This window comes from Anolis sagrei, chromosome 4, assembly GCF_037176765.1.
Source record: "Anolis sagrei isolate rAnoSag1 chromosome 4, rAnoSag1.mat, whole genome shotgun sequence".
NCBI classification, from domain to species: domain Eukaryota; kingdom Metazoa; phylum Chordata; class Lepidosauria; order Squamata; family Dactyloidae; genus Anolis; species Anolis sagrei.
The window spans coordinates 120,947,370-120,967,138 of record NC_090024.1 but is presented as its reverse complement, the minus strand read 5'-3'; the positions used below and the strand labels follow the sequence as shown (position 1 = coordinate 120,967,138).

At 42.0% G+C, this 19,769-nt stretch overlaps 1 protein-coding gene across 2 annotated transcripts in view; it reads left to right on the top strand.

Annotated features, from left to right (window-relative positions):
• The window catches only part of HMCN1 (hemicentin 1), a 379,978-nt gene that overhangs the window by 219,662 nt on the left and 140,547 nt on the right, over nt 1-19,769 (top strand). For both annotated transcript variants that reach the window (XM_067467610.1, XM_060774510.2), the window contains exons 45-50: nt 1,455-1,736; nt 8,622-8,789; nt 10,013-10,126; nt 10,503-10,589; nt 12,275-12,466; nt 16,849-17,022. In XM_067467610.1, coding sequence (XP_067323711.1) covers nt 1,455-1,736; nt 8,622-8,789; nt 10,013-10,126; nt 10,503-10,589; nt 12,275-12,466; nt 16,849-17,022 — 1,017 coding nt within the window. The remainder of the gene's footprint in view (nt 1-1,454; nt 1,737-8,621; nt 8,790-10,012; nt 10,127-10,502; nt 10,590-12,274; nt 12,467-16,848; nt 17,023-19,769) is intronic.

The window sequence follows — 19,769 nt, the reverse complement described above, 5'->3', positions numbered from 1 at the left end:
GGAGCGGCATGGCAGTTACACCAGCAGCCCATTAATTGGCCTGGCAGCTGCCTGGTGAGTGAGTGGTGACAAAACCAGTTCACTGTCTCATACCTGCAACCAAAATCTTGCCACCCTGTAACTTACTTTAGTGGTGTCCTTGGAGATAGAGGAAGAGGAGATGGAGAGAGGAGAATTAGCTCTTCCCTCTTCCCACTCACTCCAATCTTCCCAGCCTGTGAGATATTGTTATTCCATGTGCTGATGAGTGCCTGATGCCATTTTGGTACCTACGATGTACTGCTAAGGTAAACGGGCAACACAGTTAATTAGGCAGCCTATTATCCAGCAACTTCAGATTACACAAGTCAAGCTCATCATAGTAAGTGGTCTTGGCCTGCATTACTCTGGATCACCTCTGTCTGCTGCAGAATGGCCACAGAGCTGCCCTGGGTTCCCTGCGAAGAAAATGGTGTATCAAGACATATCCTCTAACACAGTGGTTCTCAACCTGTGGGTCCCCAGGTATTTTGGCCTATAACTCCCTGAAATCTCAGCCAGTTTACCAGCTGTTAGGATTTCTGGGAGTTGAAAACCAACACATCTGGGGTCCCACAGGTTGAGAACCACTGCTCTAGTAAAAATAACAGCTTGGTCTGTTAATAGATACAAGAAGCCCTGCTGACTTTTTAAAGCTTTGAACAAATTGAACATGTGATAAGAGATCTGTAAGTGCATCCTCATTTGATAAAAGCAGTGGGATAGATTCAGAAGGAAGGCTTTTTCATATGTCCCATATCTACTAATAAACAGTCCTTCCCTGTGAACTGGAATTAGTCACTGAATTGTTGTTTTTGTTGCTGTATGCTTTCAGGTCATTTCTGATTTATGGTGAGCCAAAGTGAACCTTAATACAGATATTTTTGTGGCAAGGTTTATTCAGGAGGGGTTTACAGAGTAGTAGTTCAGCATTCAAACCACTATAACATCACCACCACCACCAACAACAACAACAACAACCCGCCTCTCCCTACAACTCGAGGTGGGATACAGCATCATTAAAACAAGATAAACCCTATTAAAATGCTTAGAACAAGATACACAGAGTAAAAATACAAGCTAAAATCTACTGATGAAATGTGAATTAACAATCACAATTTAAAATTGACCAGGTAGGTCAATGCTAACATTCTAATGGAGGACATGCAGGCTTGATATAAGTTTGTGTTTTATTTGTGCAGATATTACAGGATTGTACATTCAGGAATTGGCACAGAAAGAAAAGGTTAAACTGCCCACCAGTGCCACATCCTTGACACAACTCTACTACCTCCCTCTAACCAACAGATATTTTATTTTCAAGGAGATAACAATTTAGGAGATCCAATCATGAATTTTCCATATCACACTTTGTTAGGCTTCTGTAAGCCGAATTCTTGGTGCTAACATTTGGAATGTTTTGTTTCTCTTAATAGTTCGGCCAGCTATTTTAGACAGTGGGAGCCAACAATCAGATGTAACGGTCATCCGTGGTAGTAACCTTTCCTTAGAATGCAAGGCAGAAGGTATTCCAAGTCCAACTGTTAGCTGGATGAAGGATGGCCGGCCATTGGTCAGTGAGAGAAGAACTGAAATATTGAACGACGGACACAGTCTTCAGCTTAAAAACATTCAGATCTCGGACACAGGGCGCTATGTATGTGTTGCTGTGAATGTGGCAGGACTAGCCAACAGGAAATATGACTTAAGTGTTCATGGTAAGCAAGGAAAATATGTGCCACAGAAGAGTTGCAAAAAGGTGGATGTTAGTCATAAAGGAGCTATTCTGTAATATTTGAAATAGGCCTATTCCATGTTACAACTATAAGTCGAATAAAGTAGGGTACTTAGTGAATTTGTGTATGGATTTCTGCTAGCAGAGAGAAGGCATGACGTAATAAGTAAGAGTTGTATAGTTCTTAAAGCAAAAGAGAAAACCTATCATGGGATACTTTTGTTTCTTTATAGTTTCTATATCCTTGATTGTGTGGTCAGCCCTATTCTTCTGTTACATTATAAGAAGGATTACTTAATCCATTCAGAATATAACTTTCTTTTCAAATATATGAAATGTGGATCTGGCCTAGACACAGGGTCTATTCCTAGCAAGAATGTGAACCATGATTGCAGTCATCACAATTCTAGTTCCCTAGAAGACAGTCGAATTGCCATATTACTCACCCTATTGCTTTTTAAGGAAATCATAAAGTAACATAATAACATTTGGAACAGCTTATGCTAATATTTTACTAGCTTTGGAAGACATTCAGAGTTTTTATCAAGCAAATGAAGGAAGCAAATGTCTTGCACAATTCTTCTTGCCCTAATTCTTCTTGCGGGTGGGGGGGCCGCCATAGAGGTGGTGACAGGTAGAGGGAGATACGGGAAAGGGAGAACAAAAGATTCATTTTGGCCCAAAATTTATAACAATAAATTGGCGAACCTAAGCAATCCCAGACATAAACAAATTCGGCCCAAAATTCATAATAGAATATTGGCAACTCCAAAGATCACTCAATTTTCATCTCAACAACCAATTCGGCCCGAAAGTAACAATGACCCATTGACAACTCCAAAATATTCTCCTGACAAGATACAACTGAGGTGCCAGGTTGGTGGCCCCTCCAGGCTAAAGGTGGTGCTGTTCAATGCCAGGTCGGTAAATGGGAAAACCTCCATTATTCAAGATCTAATCCTGGAGGAACAAGCTGACCTGGCTTGTATAACGGAGACCTGGTTGGACGAGGGGGGAGGGGTAAATCTCTCCCAACTCTGTCCGCCGGGTTACTCCGTTCAGCACCAACCGAGGCTTGGAGGGCGGGGAGGCGGAGTCGCAGTGGTCTATAAGGTTTGTATTCCCCTGATCAGGTGCCCCATCCCACAATCATCTTCTTTTGAGTGTGCCGGCTTTAGGATAGGTGACCGGGACAGGATAGGGATTCTGTTGGTGTACCGACCACCCCGCTGCACAACAGTCTCCTTACCTGAGCTAGCGGGAGTGGTCTTGGACTGGGCATTGAGCTTCCAACGGCTTATAGTCCTGGGGGACTTCAATGTCCAGGCCGAGACCTCTCTTACGGGTGCAGCTCAGGACTTCATGGCCACCATGGCAACCATGGGCCTGTCCCAATTAGTAGCTGGTCCCACCCATAGTGCCGGGCACACACTGGATTTGGTCTTCTCTCAAGGATGGGGTGAAAGTGACGGTGTGGAGGAGCTGACCATCGCTCCATTGCCATGGACCGATCACCACCTGATCAGGTTTAGACTTGCTGCGCCTCCTAACCTCCGCAGGGGTGGTGGACCTATTAGAATGGTCCGCCCCAGGAGGCTTATGGAGCCAAAAGGCTTCCTGACGGCTCTTGGGGAATTTTCCACCTTCTTGGCTGGCGACTCTGTCGATGTCTTGGTCTCTCGCTGGGATAGGGAAATGACCAGGGCAATCGACACAATCGCTCCGGAACGCCCCCTCTCGAGTAACCGAGCTAAACCAGATCCTTGGTTTACCGAGGAGCTGGCAGCGATGAAGCGAAAGAAGAGGAGGCTAGAGTGCGTGTGGCGCCGGAACCCCACCAACCCTGCCCAAACACACCTGAATGCCTTCCTAAGGTCCTATGGTGTGGCAATAGCGGCGGCACAGAAAACATTTCTTGCCGCCAACATTGCATCGGCGAAGAACCGTCCAGCTGAGCTGTTCCGAGTTGTCAGGGGTCTGTTAAATCCGCCGAAAAGCGAGGCCCCTGATGACTCGGTAGCTCGCTGTGAAGCATTTGCTCGATTCTTCGCGGATAAAATTGGGCGGATTCGGTCGGGCTTTGACACCACATTAACGGCAGTCTCTGGGGATGTGGCGAGAGCATCTGCTTGTCCAGTTTTGTTGGATTCATTTCAATTGGTTCAGCTTGAGGATGTGGACAGGATCCTTGGAGAGGTACGACCCACCACATGCATCCTAGACCCCTGCCCTTCCTGGCTGATCAAGGAAGCCAGAGGGGGTTTGGCAGGGTGGGTGAAGGTGATGGTTAATACCTCCTTACAGAAAGGAGAGTTTCCAGCGAGCTTAAAACAAGCTATTATAAAACCGCTGTTGAAGAAACCATCACTGGATCCCACCCAATTCGACAACTATCGGCCAGTTTCCAATCTCCCCTACTTGGGCAAAGTCATGGAACGTGTGGTGGCGACACAACTCCAGGGGTTTCTGGTAGACACTGATTATCTAGATCCGGCACAGTCTGGCTTTAGGCCGGGACATGGTACTGAGACAGCCTTGGTCGCCTTGGTAGATGATCTGCGCAGGGAACTAGACAGGGGGAGTGTGTCCCTGTTAGTTCTGCTGGACCTCTCAGCGGCCTTCGATACCGTCGATCACGGTATCCTTCTGGGACGCCTCATGGATATGGGGCTCGGGGGCACTGCTCTGCGGTGGCTCCGATCCTTCCTTGAGGGTCGGTCTCAGAAGGTGTCATTGGGTGACACCTGTTCGGCCCCACAACCGTTGTTGTGTGGAGTCCCACAGGGTTCAATTCTGTCCCCGATGTTATTCAACATCTACATGAAGCCGTTGGGGGAGATCATTCGGAGTTTCGGAATGAGATGTTATCTCTACGCAGATGATGTCCAAATCTGTCACTCCTTCCCACCTGTCACCAAGGAGGCTGTCCAGACCTTGAATCGGTGCTTGGCTGCTGTGTCGGACTGGATGAGAGCTAACAAATTGAAGTTGAATCCAGACAAGACAGAGGTCCTACTGGTCAATCGTAAGGCTGAACAGGGTATAGGGTTACAGCCTGTGTTAGACGGGGTTACACTCCCCCTGAAGACGCAGGTTCGCAGCTTGGGAGTGATCCTGGACTCATCGCTGAGCCTGGAACCCCAGGTCTCAGCGGTGGCCGGGAGAGCTTTCGCACAATTAAAACTTGTGCGCCAGCTGCGCCCGTACCTTGGGAAGTCGGATCTGGCCACGGTGGTCCACGCTCTTGTCACATCCCGGCTGGATTACTGCAACGCACTCTACGTGGGGTTGCCCTTGAAGACTGCTCGGAAACTTCAACTAGTCCAACGGGAGGCAGCCAGATTGCTCACCGGAGCGGCATACAGGGAGCATACCACCCCCCTGTTATGCCAGCTCCACTGGCTGCCGATCCAATTCCGAGCACAATTCAAGGTGCTGGTTTTGACCTATAAAATCCTATACGGTTCCGGCCCAGTGTACTTGTCCGAACGGATCTCCCTCTACACACCACCTCGGAGTTTAAGATCCTCTGGGGAGGCCCTGCTCTCGACCCCGCCTTTATCACAAGTGAGACTGGTGGGGACGAGGGGCAGGGCCTTCTCAGTGGTGGCCCCCCGCCTGTGGAACTCACTCCCCGGGGAGATTAGAACAGCGCCCTCCCTTCTCTCATTCAGGAAACAGCTGAAAACTTGGATGTGGGACCAGGCTTTCGGAAACTCTGGCAGCTAAAAAGAAGGACCATAATGAAGGGCAAATATTGTAGGAACCTATTTCAACCTACTGGACCTACGGAACGCGAAACACTGACCATGAGATTGCTTATTGTTGTGCTATGGTGCTATATATTGATGTTTTTAATCTGTTAATTATTTAATTACTGTTTTTATCTGTATGTATTTGTATAAGGGCATCGAATTGTGCCTTCTTTGTAAGCCGCCCTGAGTCCCCCCTCGGGGGTGAGAAGGGCGGGGTATAAGTAGCAGAAATAATAATAATAATAATAAGTCCAGGACAGTGATCAATGTCAAGTTGAAGTCAAGTTCAAAATGTCACTTCTCCTACAGACAATGGTTAAAACTATGAACATCTAAATTACCATAGGGGAGATGAATTATATTCAACTGTATCCAAATACTTGGGAACATATGATAATTATCAGCCAGAACTGATTGTCCAGATATAAGGATAAAGTATGACTTTATCAGCTTGTTGACTGAAAGGTCGCAGCTTTGAATCCGGGGAGCAACGTGAGCTTTCGTTGTCAGTTTGAAAACATGCAAATGTGAGTAGATCAATAGGTACCGCTTTGGTAGGAAGGTAATGGTGCCCCATGAAGTCATGGCTGGTCACATGACCTTGAAGGTGTCTATGGACAACGGTGGCCCTTTGGCTTAGAAATTGAGATGAGCACCACCCCCAGAGTCGGACACGGCCTTTAGCTTAACCCTCATTTCTTTTTAGATATTAAACAGTTGTTGAATAATGAAGAAAATATTTAATGCCCCCCAAATCCTTTTTAAACTGTTCAAAAATTAAACATTTATCTTAAGATTATGTGCCATATTACATTATTACAATTTTTGGCTTTTCTTTCTTTTGCTCATTTTTAAATAGAAATGAATATATGTTTTATTGACACTAAGGATAAGTAGGAAAGACTTTTTCTGTTTAGCTTATGTTGGACTTCGAGATTCCTTATGTCCCAGATATTCCATAGACTACAGGATGTTTTAGCTCCATTAGGTAATGAAAGAAAGAAAAAATAAAAGTGAGTTCAATTTGTATTTATATTCTGAATAAACTGCTGTTGGTCTCTTATATGTGTGTGTGTGTGTGTACACACACATACACATATATATATACACACACATATATACACACACACATGCATACACACACATATTCTCTTATGGTATTAATCTTCTGTAGAATACTCCCTGACAGGGTTATGAAACAAAATTCGCTTTTCCCTCCATGAAGAAAAGAAAATTGTTGTAGGATCATACAAGTTGCTTGTGTCTTTGCACTATTGAAAGGAAAATATATATTAACCTTTTCAGCATTTGGAATAAGGACTTATTGCTTTCATATGACAGTTTTAAGCAATAGTTACTTTAACTGGCCTTAAGTGTTTTTCTACTTCTCATTGCTTTTAATAACTTTCTAATAATAACTTCTGATTGCTTCTGGAGTGAGAGAATCAGCCGTTTACGAAGACATTGCCCAGGGCACGCCTGGATGTCTTGTAATCCTGCGAGGAGGCTTCTCTCATGTCCCGCTCAAGCAGGGAGCTTTGAGATGGTTGAACAGAAGCTCTCCGAAGCTCTAGATGCTCTTACTGCCTACTACAGGGAAAACCAGTTGATCCCTAATTCATCTAAAACACAGACATATGCTTTTCACCTTAAGAACAGACAAACATCCCGAGTTCTGAGGATTATCTGGGAAGGAATCCCACTGGATAATTGCAGCACACCCAAATATCTGGGAGTCACTCTGGACCATGCTCTGACCTACAAGAAGCACTACCTGAATATCAAGCAAAAAGTGAGTGCTAGAAACAATATCATATGAAAGCTGACTGGCACAACCTGGTGATCACAAGCAGACACGGTGAAGACATCTGCCCTTGCGCTATGCTACTCTGCTGCTGAGTATGCATGCCCAGTGTGGAACACATCTCACCACACTAAAACAGTAGATGTGGCTCTTAATTAAACATGCCACATTATTATAGGGTGACGGCGCCCTACACCACTGGAGAAATTACACTGTTTAGCCGGTATTGCACCACCTGACATCCGCCGGGAAGTAGCAACCAATAGTGAAAGGCCCAAGGCAGTGGCATCTCCAGCTCATCCCCAGTTTGGATATCAGCCAGTACGTCAATGACTTAAATCAAGAACTAGTTTTCTAAGATCTACAGAGACACTCGCTGGAACACCTCAGCAAGCAAGAGTCCAAAAGTGGCAGGCTCAAACCCAGAACCACAACCAATGGCTGATACCAAATGAGAGGCTCCCCCCTGGGCACACAGAAAACTGGGCGACTTGAAAGGCGCTGAATAGACTGTGTTCTGGCACCACAAGATGCAGAGCCAACCTTAAGAAATGGGGCTACAAAATGGAATCCATGACATGTGAGTGTGGAGAAGAGCAAACTACAGCCCACTTGCTGCAATGCAAGCTGAGCTCTGCCACATGCACAATGGAGGACCTTCTTGCGGAGGCATTCCAAGTGGCCAGCTACTGGTCAAAGGACATTTAATCAACTACCAAGCTTGCAAACGTTGTGTTTTGTTTGTTTGTTGGTTTTGTAAAAAACGCAATACAAGTGTTTGGTCTGCCCCTGACGCAATAAATAAATATAAATAATAACCTTTTTTTGTATCCTGCCTCCATCTTCCCGAAGGGTCTCGGGGAGGCTTATGTGCGGACCAGCCTGATCAACATAATTAAAATATAACACAAGAAAATGTGTAAAACAACCTCATAAAACAATATAAAACAAAAAACAACATAACACAGGATAAAACAACCATCAAGCAAACCATGAATGGCCTGAATAATAAACAATTTCTGGACTCAGATGGGCGGACTGGTGCAAATGAATTGTGAGGACAGGGCTGATGAATAAAGTGCAAAACCAGATGACAAAATTAGGGATGGAGGGTAATATGAAATAGAGCACTGTGTAGGAAACATGAGTAAAGTGCAAGGACTAGATTTTGGGTCATATCTGGTGGGGGTCAAAATTATCTAGGGGACTATCTAATCAAAAGCACTTTACTCGAAAGCAGTATTCAGGTGTTTATTGCTTGAACATTTTTTTCTCATGTGCCTTGTTTCTGTTTGGGATTTCCTTGTAGTACCACCAAGTATTGTGGGTGAATTGTCCGTGGCTGATAGTATTAGTGTTGTGGAGAAAAATCCTGTCACCTTGATTTGCGAAGCCTCAGGAATTCCCCATCCAACAATAACATGGCTGAAGTACGGGCAACCTATCTTGCCAAGTAGCTCTGTAAGAGTTTTGTCAGGTAAGTGGAGATATTAAAGTAGAAGTAGTTTTTATTTTAGATGCAAGTGACAAATATATTTTGCACTCACATTATGATATAATGAAAAATAAGAAAATAGGTGCCAAAGAATTATCTGAATTAGGAGCCCCAACTCTTTTATAACATGCCATTGATCTATAGTCAAACTATGAACCTCTTCACATAGGCTTTTTTCAGCAGCACCAGGGTTATTTTTGGCAGTTTTGCCATGGAGCCTGATGGCTCCCATCACACTCTGGAGAAGTACTTCCAGGGTGGCTCCATAGCAAAACCCCTGCCACTGCCGGAAAATAGCTGGTAGTGAAAGAGGGGAGGCATCCCATTTTTTCATAGGAATTCAATGGGACAAGTGGTTGCTTGACACTTCTCTCCATCTGATGAGGTGGAGGGAAGTTGGGATGGTGCTGGGCGCCACCAGGATTGCCGCGATTTGCAGCGATACTCAGTGATTTCAGCAGCACATGTGAAGAGGTGCTATGATTCTCCAGGTTAGCATGTTCTCGGTGTTGTGGACTAGAGAAGCAATGTTCGCAAGCTCTGGACTTAGCAACTGTAGTGAAAATGGTTATCTTTCAGATACATTATTTCACCACACTTTAAGTTGACAACATGCTGAAAGAGGCTAAGAAAGAAAATCTTCTGCACTCTTTCAGTGGGTTATTTAAAAGTGATAGAAAATGATCTTTTGTCACAGGAAAAGAAAATATTGGTGAATTTTCAAGCCACATTTAGAACACCGCATTTACAATATGCTTCTTAGTGTGCTGTGAATCCACATGATACAATTGAAAAACGTTGATACTGTTTTGTAGTAACTGCTATGACTCCAACCTATGAAATCCTAGAATTTGAAATTTCACAAGAAACTTGGAATTCTCCTCCAGAGATCTCTAAACTTGAATTTTCTAAGATGGGATGGGATACAGGGTCCAAAATCATGGCCCATGTTGCCTCATTACTAATAAAATTAACTACTAAGGAATGTTATGATATATTGTTCCCTAAATAGTCTGATGTTGTGCCTAAACACACGAATGAATGCAATATTGAGAGTAAGCATAAATATTTTTCAATAACGAGAAATGTGCAATGATCAGGGCATCTCTAAAAGTACACTTTTCATAATTCTGACCAAGGTATATTTCCATCATTCAGAAATATTGGATTTCTGCAATTTTTATATTCATTGCTTTTCTTTTCAGGTGGCAGAGTCTTGCGCTTGGTGCAGTCAAATGTTGAAGATGCTGGTCATTACACCTGTGTGGTGACTAACATTGCTGGAGAAGAGAGAAAGAACTTTGACCTTTCAGTTTTAAGTAAGTATGGCAAAACTGTTCAGTTTAAGAAGTAAAGGATTTCCTCTCCTAACATTCCCAAGTAGCATCCCTGTTTTAAAATGGAAGCCCACTGAAAATAAGACACAGCCTAATTTTTGACCCCAAGGATGAGATAAATTCTTTATTTGAGATGAAATGGTGGTGAAATGAACATATATACAATGATCAGCAACAAGTTGTCATTTCCCACATGCTCACCATAAATCAGCATGTCTTAAGATATGGCTGAGTAAAAGAAAGGATTAGCACAGATTCCTAGAAATGGCCCATTGCAAATACAGGTGCAACTCCTTTTGTGTTATTATATTTTTAAACTGATGTGTTTGTGTTGTATATTTATCTGGGCAACATAAAGTTCCTCCAGGAATCGTGGAAGAGAACAAACTTGAAGATATGAAAGTGAAGGAAAACCAAAGTATTATGTTAACTTGTGAAGTGACAGGTGAGTGAAATTTTGTTTCGGCCACATCAGAAAGTCTTTTGTATTGGGTCAAAGTAATGAACAATAAGAAGAAATGTATGTTGGCAACCTAGTTCCCCATTTGCATAGAATCATTTTATGTCTGCAGTAGGCTACTGTCAAGAGCTCATTTTGTCTAAAAACAATTGTGTTTGACAAGGAGACAAAAGGTAGTTAAAGGGATTGATCACACAATCATAATTTGCCATCACAAAATGATTAGGAAGTATTACATCCCACTAGAAAAAGGTATAGTGTGTTTTTTGTTTGTGAGATTATAAGAGGCTGCAGAAGTATACAACAAGACACTTAGGTGAAAAATAATTCAAAATTTAAACAAATGCCACATTTAGTCTGCAGCAAATATATATGGACTTCGTGCATTTGTATTGGTGAATATATGAAAGCAGTAACCTTTTGTGGTGAAGTGTGAGTTTTAACCAACAGTTATGTATAATTATAGATAGGTGTTTAAAAGGGTATTTAAAATAGCATAACTGGGGGGGGGGTGGTAGCCAGCTCAGCTCACTCTGAGCTGGGTTGCCATGGAAAAAGGGAAGGAGCCAACTGCCACTTGGCAGGGCAGCCATTTTAAAACGGTCAGTCTGTAGTCAGCAAACTGCAAGGAAGGTTGGTTCTACTATGTTGAGAATGAGGAAGGTAGTCTGTAGTCTAAGAATTGCAGGGAAGGCTGGTTATACTATGTTGAGAACCAGGAAACCATTCTGTAGTCAGAGAGCTACAGGGAAAGGCTGATTCTACAGTGTTGAGAATCAGGAAGGTTTAGGCTTTTTAGTCAAGTTGGCTTATCTATATTAGTAGTTAGTGTATGAGCAAAAAAGGGGGAGAGAAACCCAATAAGCATCTTTACTGCAACAGAAATAACATAAGGAAGGAATAAGCTAGTACCTGAAGTAATCTGTTAAGGAAAGAAACACAGTTTGAAGCAAAATAAGTTTAAAATCTGTCTAGTGGAAGGAACAGTCCTCTCAAGAGTTGTTTTATGAAATGTTATCAATGTAACCTCTAAAGAAATGTGCCTCTAGAAGTTAAGAAACATTGAAACCATCAAGCTTCTTCTATACTTCAATAAACTTGTTACAGTTTCTCTTAAAGCCAAGTCTCTGTTTCGAATACTTTCAAGTCAAGCCACATTACACATTGAAGAAAGACCAACAAAATAGTACAAGCTATTAGCTGTGTTATAAGTTTAGCAAATCCATTACAAATAGTAGGCGATCCTGATAAATCAGTGACGTCCCTACTACTGCTACTGGTGGCCGTCCTTTACAAAGTGGTGGCTTCTTTACACCTTTCTTATACATTCAAGTGTTAAAAGAAACCTTACTTTCTTGATTTTAATCCAGGGTTCATCTCAGGTGACATCTCCAACTTTATAGATAGAAGCTGCCCGGGGAAATGCTTGTGATATGTGTACTCCACCATTGCAAGACAATTAGTCTGCAGAAATTTGTAATCATACTTATGCAGTTCTTTAAACAGAAATGTTTGATTTCTCTTCAAGTACATTGAGTTGGTTATAGTTTTTCACCTTATACTTTAATTGTAAACACTTACCAAACAAACATATGCTAATGACCTACCTTGCATTAATTATGCATAGTTATTAATATTTATAAATATTTGCTGTTGTTTTATCAAAAAAGGAAACCCCATTCCAGAAATTGCATGGTTTAAAGATGGACAACCTTTCATAGAAGATGATGGGCATGAATTAATGTCCAATGGCCGCTTCCTTCATATTACAAGTGCACAAATAGCTGATACAGGAAGATATACCTGTGTTGCATCTAATACAGCTGGAGACAAGAGCAAAAGCTTCAGTGTTAATGTACTTGGTAAGAGTTCTGAGCTAGCTAATGGAAGTGTGTTTATTCAGTGAAGAAGACGGGTATGTTCAGACTGAGTTTGCCAGCAAATACATTTCTTTGTTTCGCCACTGCTAAGAATATAGGGCCTTTGAACTGGAACTTTTGGGAGAAAACTGAGAATGGGGCATGGAAATCTGAGCAGCTCACTATGATGGCTTGAGAACAGTCCTTTCAGCCTGCAAAGGAACCAACATAAAATATGGCAGGTTCAGGAATCCTTTCTGGTTCAAAGGCTGAATCAACTTTTTGAAAACGCACCAGTGTCCGCATCATCAGTGAAGAAGACTGAGTTTGGCTGAACTTTTCCCACTGCTGATTGCTACTCCCTATGTGATTTTTGTATCCCATTCATAACCCGCCCCCCTCTCTCTTTCACATACACAGAAAGGGCACCTCTACAATTACCACTTAATTCAGTTTTAAGTTGGTTTTGTAGAAAGTGATTTCTCTGTGCAGATGATTACATAGGAAATCCTCAAACCAGTTTACAGCCTGAATGATGATTACACAAACCACAGAACACTTTCATTTGCTTTTGTAGGCATTCGCCATCTAACCACAATGGTTTGAAGCTAGCTTTGAACTGAATTAAATTTGTAGATGTCACCACACATGTTGTTCATGCATAGCCCATTCATATAAAGAGGCTCATGATGAGCCATAATTTCAATGTGTGCTCCTCAAGGCAGCTCAGACGGGAGTCAGTCTCACTTTCACTCTTTTTCCAATTGGGAACAGTGACAGGCAGTGAAAACTGACTGAACAAACCCTTGAGGATCATTCCTTGAAGTCACATCTTAGCTGGAAATTGGACTTCTATCTCTTCTATCTCTTCTCTTTCCGTAGAGAAAACATGGTGTCAGGTTCCTTTTTGCATTGACTATGTTGCTGTAAATATATGCTTCTTGTGAAAGGAAGTCTCTAATAATAATAATAATAATAATAATAATAATAATAATAATATCAACAACAACTGTATTACAGTTACATCTTTAAAACAAGACATACAGGACACACAGGAGCTTCAAAGTACCACATGTTTATTATTTGGAATACATGAATTGTGTCCTGCACACCATATATATATATATATGTCAGGATCCAGTTTCCAGGCCCTCAGTTGTGGCGCTGAAAACTAGGGTCCTGACGTAGGACATTGATAAGGACTCTGCAGCTGTCGACCTTGGAAGACAACGGTTAATAGTTTGGCGGGAATGTTGCACGGGGTTTTCACTTGGCGGGAAATATACTTTCAATTGAGAAGGTGTGTATATAAGGAGTGACCGGCAGTTGCCGGGCAATCTCGGCTTTTCACATGTCCATGTATCCAGTAGTAAAGATTCTTTTTGATACCAGAGTGTGTTCCTGTGTCTTCATTGGGAGCAACTACTGTGAGGCGACATATATATATATATATATATATATATATATATGACTTGAATCTATAATGTCATAAATCACACATGAGAAGAATTGATCAATCATACCCTAAAGTCAATGTGTATAGGGCTCACACCCATAATATCATAAATCACTCAAATCTCTTATGTCCCTGCTTTCTCACACATCAGAGTCATTGATCTTTATGGCAGGCTAATAAGGTATTTATTTATTTATTTCTATCCCACTTTTTTCCCAGAGCTCAAAGCAACATACAACATGACAAAGACAGATTACATAACATAAAATACAGTCATAAACCCCGACATATGTGAAGTTAACATAGCCTGTGGGAGGGGGCTTACTCCCACAGGTCATGTGAGTCAGATTCATCCATGCTTTGCAGATCCTGTTAATTTTTCAAGTTAACTATGGAAATGAATGTGTTACATGTTACATTTTTATTAATGGCAGTACTGTATTTGCCATTTCTCTAACAAACAGCTGCTTAGGATGTCTTCTGTATAGGACTGCTGCATTGTTTTTTTCATGGGTATGAAAAAAAACTTTTGACATTTGAAAAGACAGCACCTTTGTTCCTTGTACAGGCTTTTGGTTCTCAAATCGCCTTGGGTTAGTCTACAAAATAAAAAAGAAGAAGTACTGAAATGCCAACATTAAAATGTTTTCTGTGCTGACTGCTTAGCATAGTCGTGTCACCTTCCAAATGATGTGAAAAAACATAGAATCATAGAACCATAGATTTGGAAGAGACCTTGTGGGCCATCCAGTCCAACTCCCTGCCAAGAAGCAGGAAAATCACATTCAAAGCACCCCTGGCAGATGGCCATCCAGCCTCTGTTTAAAAGTTTCCAAAGAAGGAGCCTCCACCATACTCCAGGGCAGAGAGTTCCACTGTTGAACACTTCTCACAGTTAGGAAGTTCTTCCTAATGTTCAGGTGGAATTTCCTTTCCTGAAGTTTGAATCCATTATTTTGTGTCCGAGTCTCCAGAAAACAAGCTTGCTCCCTCCTCCCTATGACTTCCTCTCACATATTTATACATGGCCATCATGTCAGCCTTGTCTTCTGCAGGCTAAACATATCCAGCTCTTTACGCCTCTCCTCATGGGGTTTGTTCTTCAGACCCTTGATCATTTTAGTCGCCATTCCAGTTTGTCAACATCTCCCTTCAATTGTGGTGCCCAGAATTGGACACAGTATTCCAGGTGTGGTCTGACCAAGGCAGAATACAGGGGTAGCATGACTGTATGTAGAATGTAGTTGATCCAGCCCTGGGGTCTTGATGTGTTTATAGCAGCTAGGTATTCCTGGACAACTTATTTCGCTATTTAGGGTTGGATCTTTTGTCCACTCCATGTTGTAGAGGTTGAGGATGTCTTTCTTTTTGTGAGAAGACTGAGAAGAAGTCGGTATTAATTAGTTCTGCCTTTTCCCTGTCCCCTGTCAGCATTACCCCAGCTTCTCCTTGAAAAGCCCTATCTCCTCCTTTTCCTTCCTTTTTCTAAGCAAAGAAGCCCTTTGTATTGTTTTTAATGTTCCTGGCAAGCCTGAGTTCATTTTGCGCTTTAGTCTTGTGAACCTTTTCCCTACAGGAATTGGGGTTGGTTTTTTATTCTTCTTTGGTGATTTCTCCCCCTTTCCACTTCTTGTGCATGTCTCTTTTGAGTCTTAGCCCAGTTAGAAGTTTTTTGGACATCCATTCTGGCTTCTTTGTCTTATTTTTTCTCTTTATTGGCACTGTTTGCAATTGTGCCTTGATTATTTTACACTTGAAAAACTCCCATTCATCCTTAAGGTCCTTGTTTTTTAGCATTGGCAGCCATGGAATGCTGTTCAGTATTTCCTTAATTTTTCAGAAATCAGCTTTAGAAGAGCTGATTTCTTCTAGTCCCGAATGCGGGTTTGATTTGTCCCAGAGTCATAGGCAGATATGTGTTGTAGGTAGGTTTTATAGACAATTTTATTTAAACAATTGTTAGGCTGTCTTCAGGTGTCATATTTGTTCGTTAGTTTTGCTCAGAACCTCTGGAATGTGAAGGTAGCAACTAATTTCACTGAGAGGAAGTTAGTGAAAGGGCAATGATAGAGGCAAAGACCTGGTAGTGATTTATTTTTAAAACAATCAGCATTGTTCCCTAGCTCTTTTCCAGATTGTGAAAAAAGGTTATATGATGATGATGGCAACACCAACAACACATATAAGGAAGGGTATAAGTAAAAAATATACTTGTACAGTACAATATGCCTTTTTTTTTACAGTCATCAAACCATAAGGCAATGCAATAGTTATATACATCTTAAACATGTGTAAAAAAAAGTGTGTGCACATTATACTGGGAGAGGAGATTCCATCTGAACATTAGGAAGGACTTCCTGACTGTGAGAGCCGTTCAGCAGTGGAACTCTCTGCCCCGGAGTGTGGTGGAGGCTCCTTCTTTGGAAGCTTTTAAGCAGAGGCTGGATGGCCATTTGTCAGGGGTGATTTGAATGCAATATTCCTGCTTCTTGGCAGGGGGTTGGACTGGATGGCCCATGAGGTCTCTTCCAACTCTTTGATTCTATGATTCTATGATTCTATGAAACATAAACAAGCCATGATATAATGGAACAAAGGATATAACTACAAACATGGAGAGGTATTATAGTAACAGCTTGATAAAATATGTTTAAAATTGAGTACACAAGAGATACAATTAAAACCATTGTTACATGGATTAAGTATAAATTAAAGTCACACAGCCATATTACCGGTAAGTAATATTTTGATACCTCTCCAGCTTCTGGGACTATTATCCCCATATAGCACCTGGCAGATACAAGGAATGGTATATATTTCTCCACAACAAGGTTCATATGGGTCCCATTGTATAGATTTGAATATGGTTATCGACAAGGATTACCAATTCTGAGTAGTTATATTTTTCTTTGTTTCTGATTTTACTTAGTGTCTCCATCCATCGTGGATGCAGATAATGATGGAGGTACAGAAGAAGTCACTGTTACCTTGAACAACCCAACATCACTGGTTTGCGAGGCTTATTCATACCCTCCAGCTACCATTACTTGGTTGAAAGATGGAGCGCCAATAGAATCAAATAGGAATATCCGTATTTTCCCAGGTAACTATAAGTTATTCTGTTGTTTGAAATAGAGGGCTTCCCCTTGCTGATTCTTATAAATCAGATTAATTATATCACTTTTTAAATGTAGTAATAGTGCAGTACACTGTATGAATCACAAATAACTTCAGAGTTGCAATTAAGTTGATGAGCTCACATGACAGAACAAATCTATAAAATACATCATAGAATACCTTTTGTAAAAGCGCTCAAGACTTGGCTGTTTGGTTGTGCATTTAAGTAATCAGATCTAATTTGCCAAATAGTCACTGTTGAATGTTTTTATGTTGAATGTTTTTATATTGTGAAATGCTATTTTAAATTGTAAGTCGCTTGGAGCACCTTGGTGGAGAGCGACTAATTAAGAAATAAAGTGAAGTGAAGTGAAGTGACGAATACTAAGGACCTCATCACATGGATGAGGTCCGGTTCATGATTTGCCAGCCTCTATGGCAAATCAGGGCAGCAGCAGAGCCCCAGCCAGCAGCTGACACTTCCCCATCACATGTAGGGAAGCATCATCACGCAGTTTCATCCTGCAGTAGTGTTGCGGAACATATGTTACCCGTAGTGCTGCGGAACATACGTTGCCTCCACTCAACTTAATCAGGTAATAAATATACCACAGTAGCTCCATTGTTCCTAAAAAGCACCGGGATTGTGGCACAGCTGGCTGAGTGTCAGCTGCATTAAGATCACTCTGACCAAAAGGTCATGATTTCGAAGCCAGCCCGGGCTGGAGTGGGTGTCCAGCCATTGTGTAGCCTGTTGTCGACCTTTGCAACCCGAAAGACAGTTGCATCTGTCAAGTAGGAAAATAAGGCACCACCTTGTGTGGGAGGCTAAATTAACTAATTTATGAGGCCATAAAGAAAACTCTGGGATGTGGAATGCGGAAGAACTTCATCGGTGTCGCTGATGGACGATGAAAGCAGCAACTCCCCTGGCGGCCATAAAAAAGTTAAATAGCCTCTGTGTATTGTCTGTATTTGTTGTCTGTCAAACTGGCATTGAATGTTTGCCATATATGTGTATACTGTAATCTGCCCTGAGTCCCCTGCGGGGTGAGAAGGGCAGAATATAAAAACTGTAAATAAAATAATAATAATAATAATAATAATAATAATAATAATAATGGAACATGGAGAGGCTATTGCATTGGTGGCACAGTGTCCTACCATGCTGCCACCCCAGTTCACCCATGAAGCCCTGCCAGAAGTTAGCCTACATCATCTAATGTGCTGTGTGGGGCTCCATGAATGAACTGGGCAGAAGCGTCTTGGATGCTTTTTTAAAAAAATGTGTGATGAGTTCGTAAGACTAGACTATTACTACTTTCCCTGATTTTCATATGTGGAAAGTGTTGGGTAAGTAGGCTTATTAACAAAAGATCCTCCTCGTAAATGCACAGCAGAGTAACTTATTAGAAGAAGCGTAACCCAGTACCAATAGCCCAAAGTGATAAAAAGAACAAAAACAAAGAGACCAATGTTATCTCTTCCACAGGAGGCTTTTATTTATAGTAAAATAATATGGTTACACTATTTACAAGAACAAGGTTTCCATAAAATGAGTAAAGTTCTTTATACTTCCTTCTTTGCTTCAATGCTGGGCTTCTTTCTCATGCAGATAAACAACTTTGCTCTCACAGAGGCTCTTCTCACACCAAAATTATACAGGAGCTTCACACAGTAGCTTTACACACAGTAGCCTTCACACTGGAGCTTCTTCACTGAAGCTTCTCACATCAGGCCTACTTCATACTGAGGCCTACTAACACTAAGGTCTATCTCACACTGAGACCTTTCTCCCACTGAGGCAAACTAACATTGAGACTTACTTATACTGAGGCCTACTAACATGCTGAGAAGAAGTTCCACAGAGACCTCTCATAGACAGAGGACTACTAAGCTAGAGGCACATCTGCCTGTATTGAACTACAGCTTTTGCTGAGTCATTGCAACCATTTAACCCTGCTTCACTCACATTTTTGTAATTAAAATGCCTAGTTAATTTTTAATATTTCTGACAGGGTGTTTTCTTGGTTGCAAAAGCATCTATTCACTTGATCTCAATGTATGCAGACTGAATTGTGAAGTTCAGTCTCAGATTTATCATTTCAATGACAGTTAGGCCTGGGATGTGAAGTGTTCTGTGTCAAGACCCAGACCCAGGCAAAACAGCAGCTAAAGCATTAACAGGTCTTTAATGTCAAATTAACAGTTCAAAAGGCTCTTAACAGCAGAGCTAGTAAACAAAGGAGGCTGCGGCTGGCAGAAACGGCTGGCAGAAACGTAAACAAAGCCGCAGCCCAGGCAGCCTGAGCTGCAGAAAGGAAAACTGGCAGATAGTTCGCAATAAACACAGAATAAAGACAGTCCAATAAATCACTAGGCAATAAACAGCATGAGGAGCAGTCCAACGATGTCACAGGAGATAGGCAGCAGCGAAGAATGGTCAAGACGGTCCAAGGGTCAGGGCAGGAGACAAGACTCACGATTCCAAGCCAGGCAAAGACGTCAGCACGACCACGAAGGCACGGTTTGGATACAAGGACTCAAGGCAAGAGTTAGCATCAAGAAGCACAGGAACACGACACTTTGAACTCTGCAACAAGATGGACCCAAGGCTACTCCTTAAATCTCATCAGAATCACTAGATTCCCCTCCAGGTGCCTCCAGTTCCACAGGTGAACTGCGTTCTCTCCACTGCTGCCAGTCTGCACTCCGAGCTGCATCCTGCGAAGC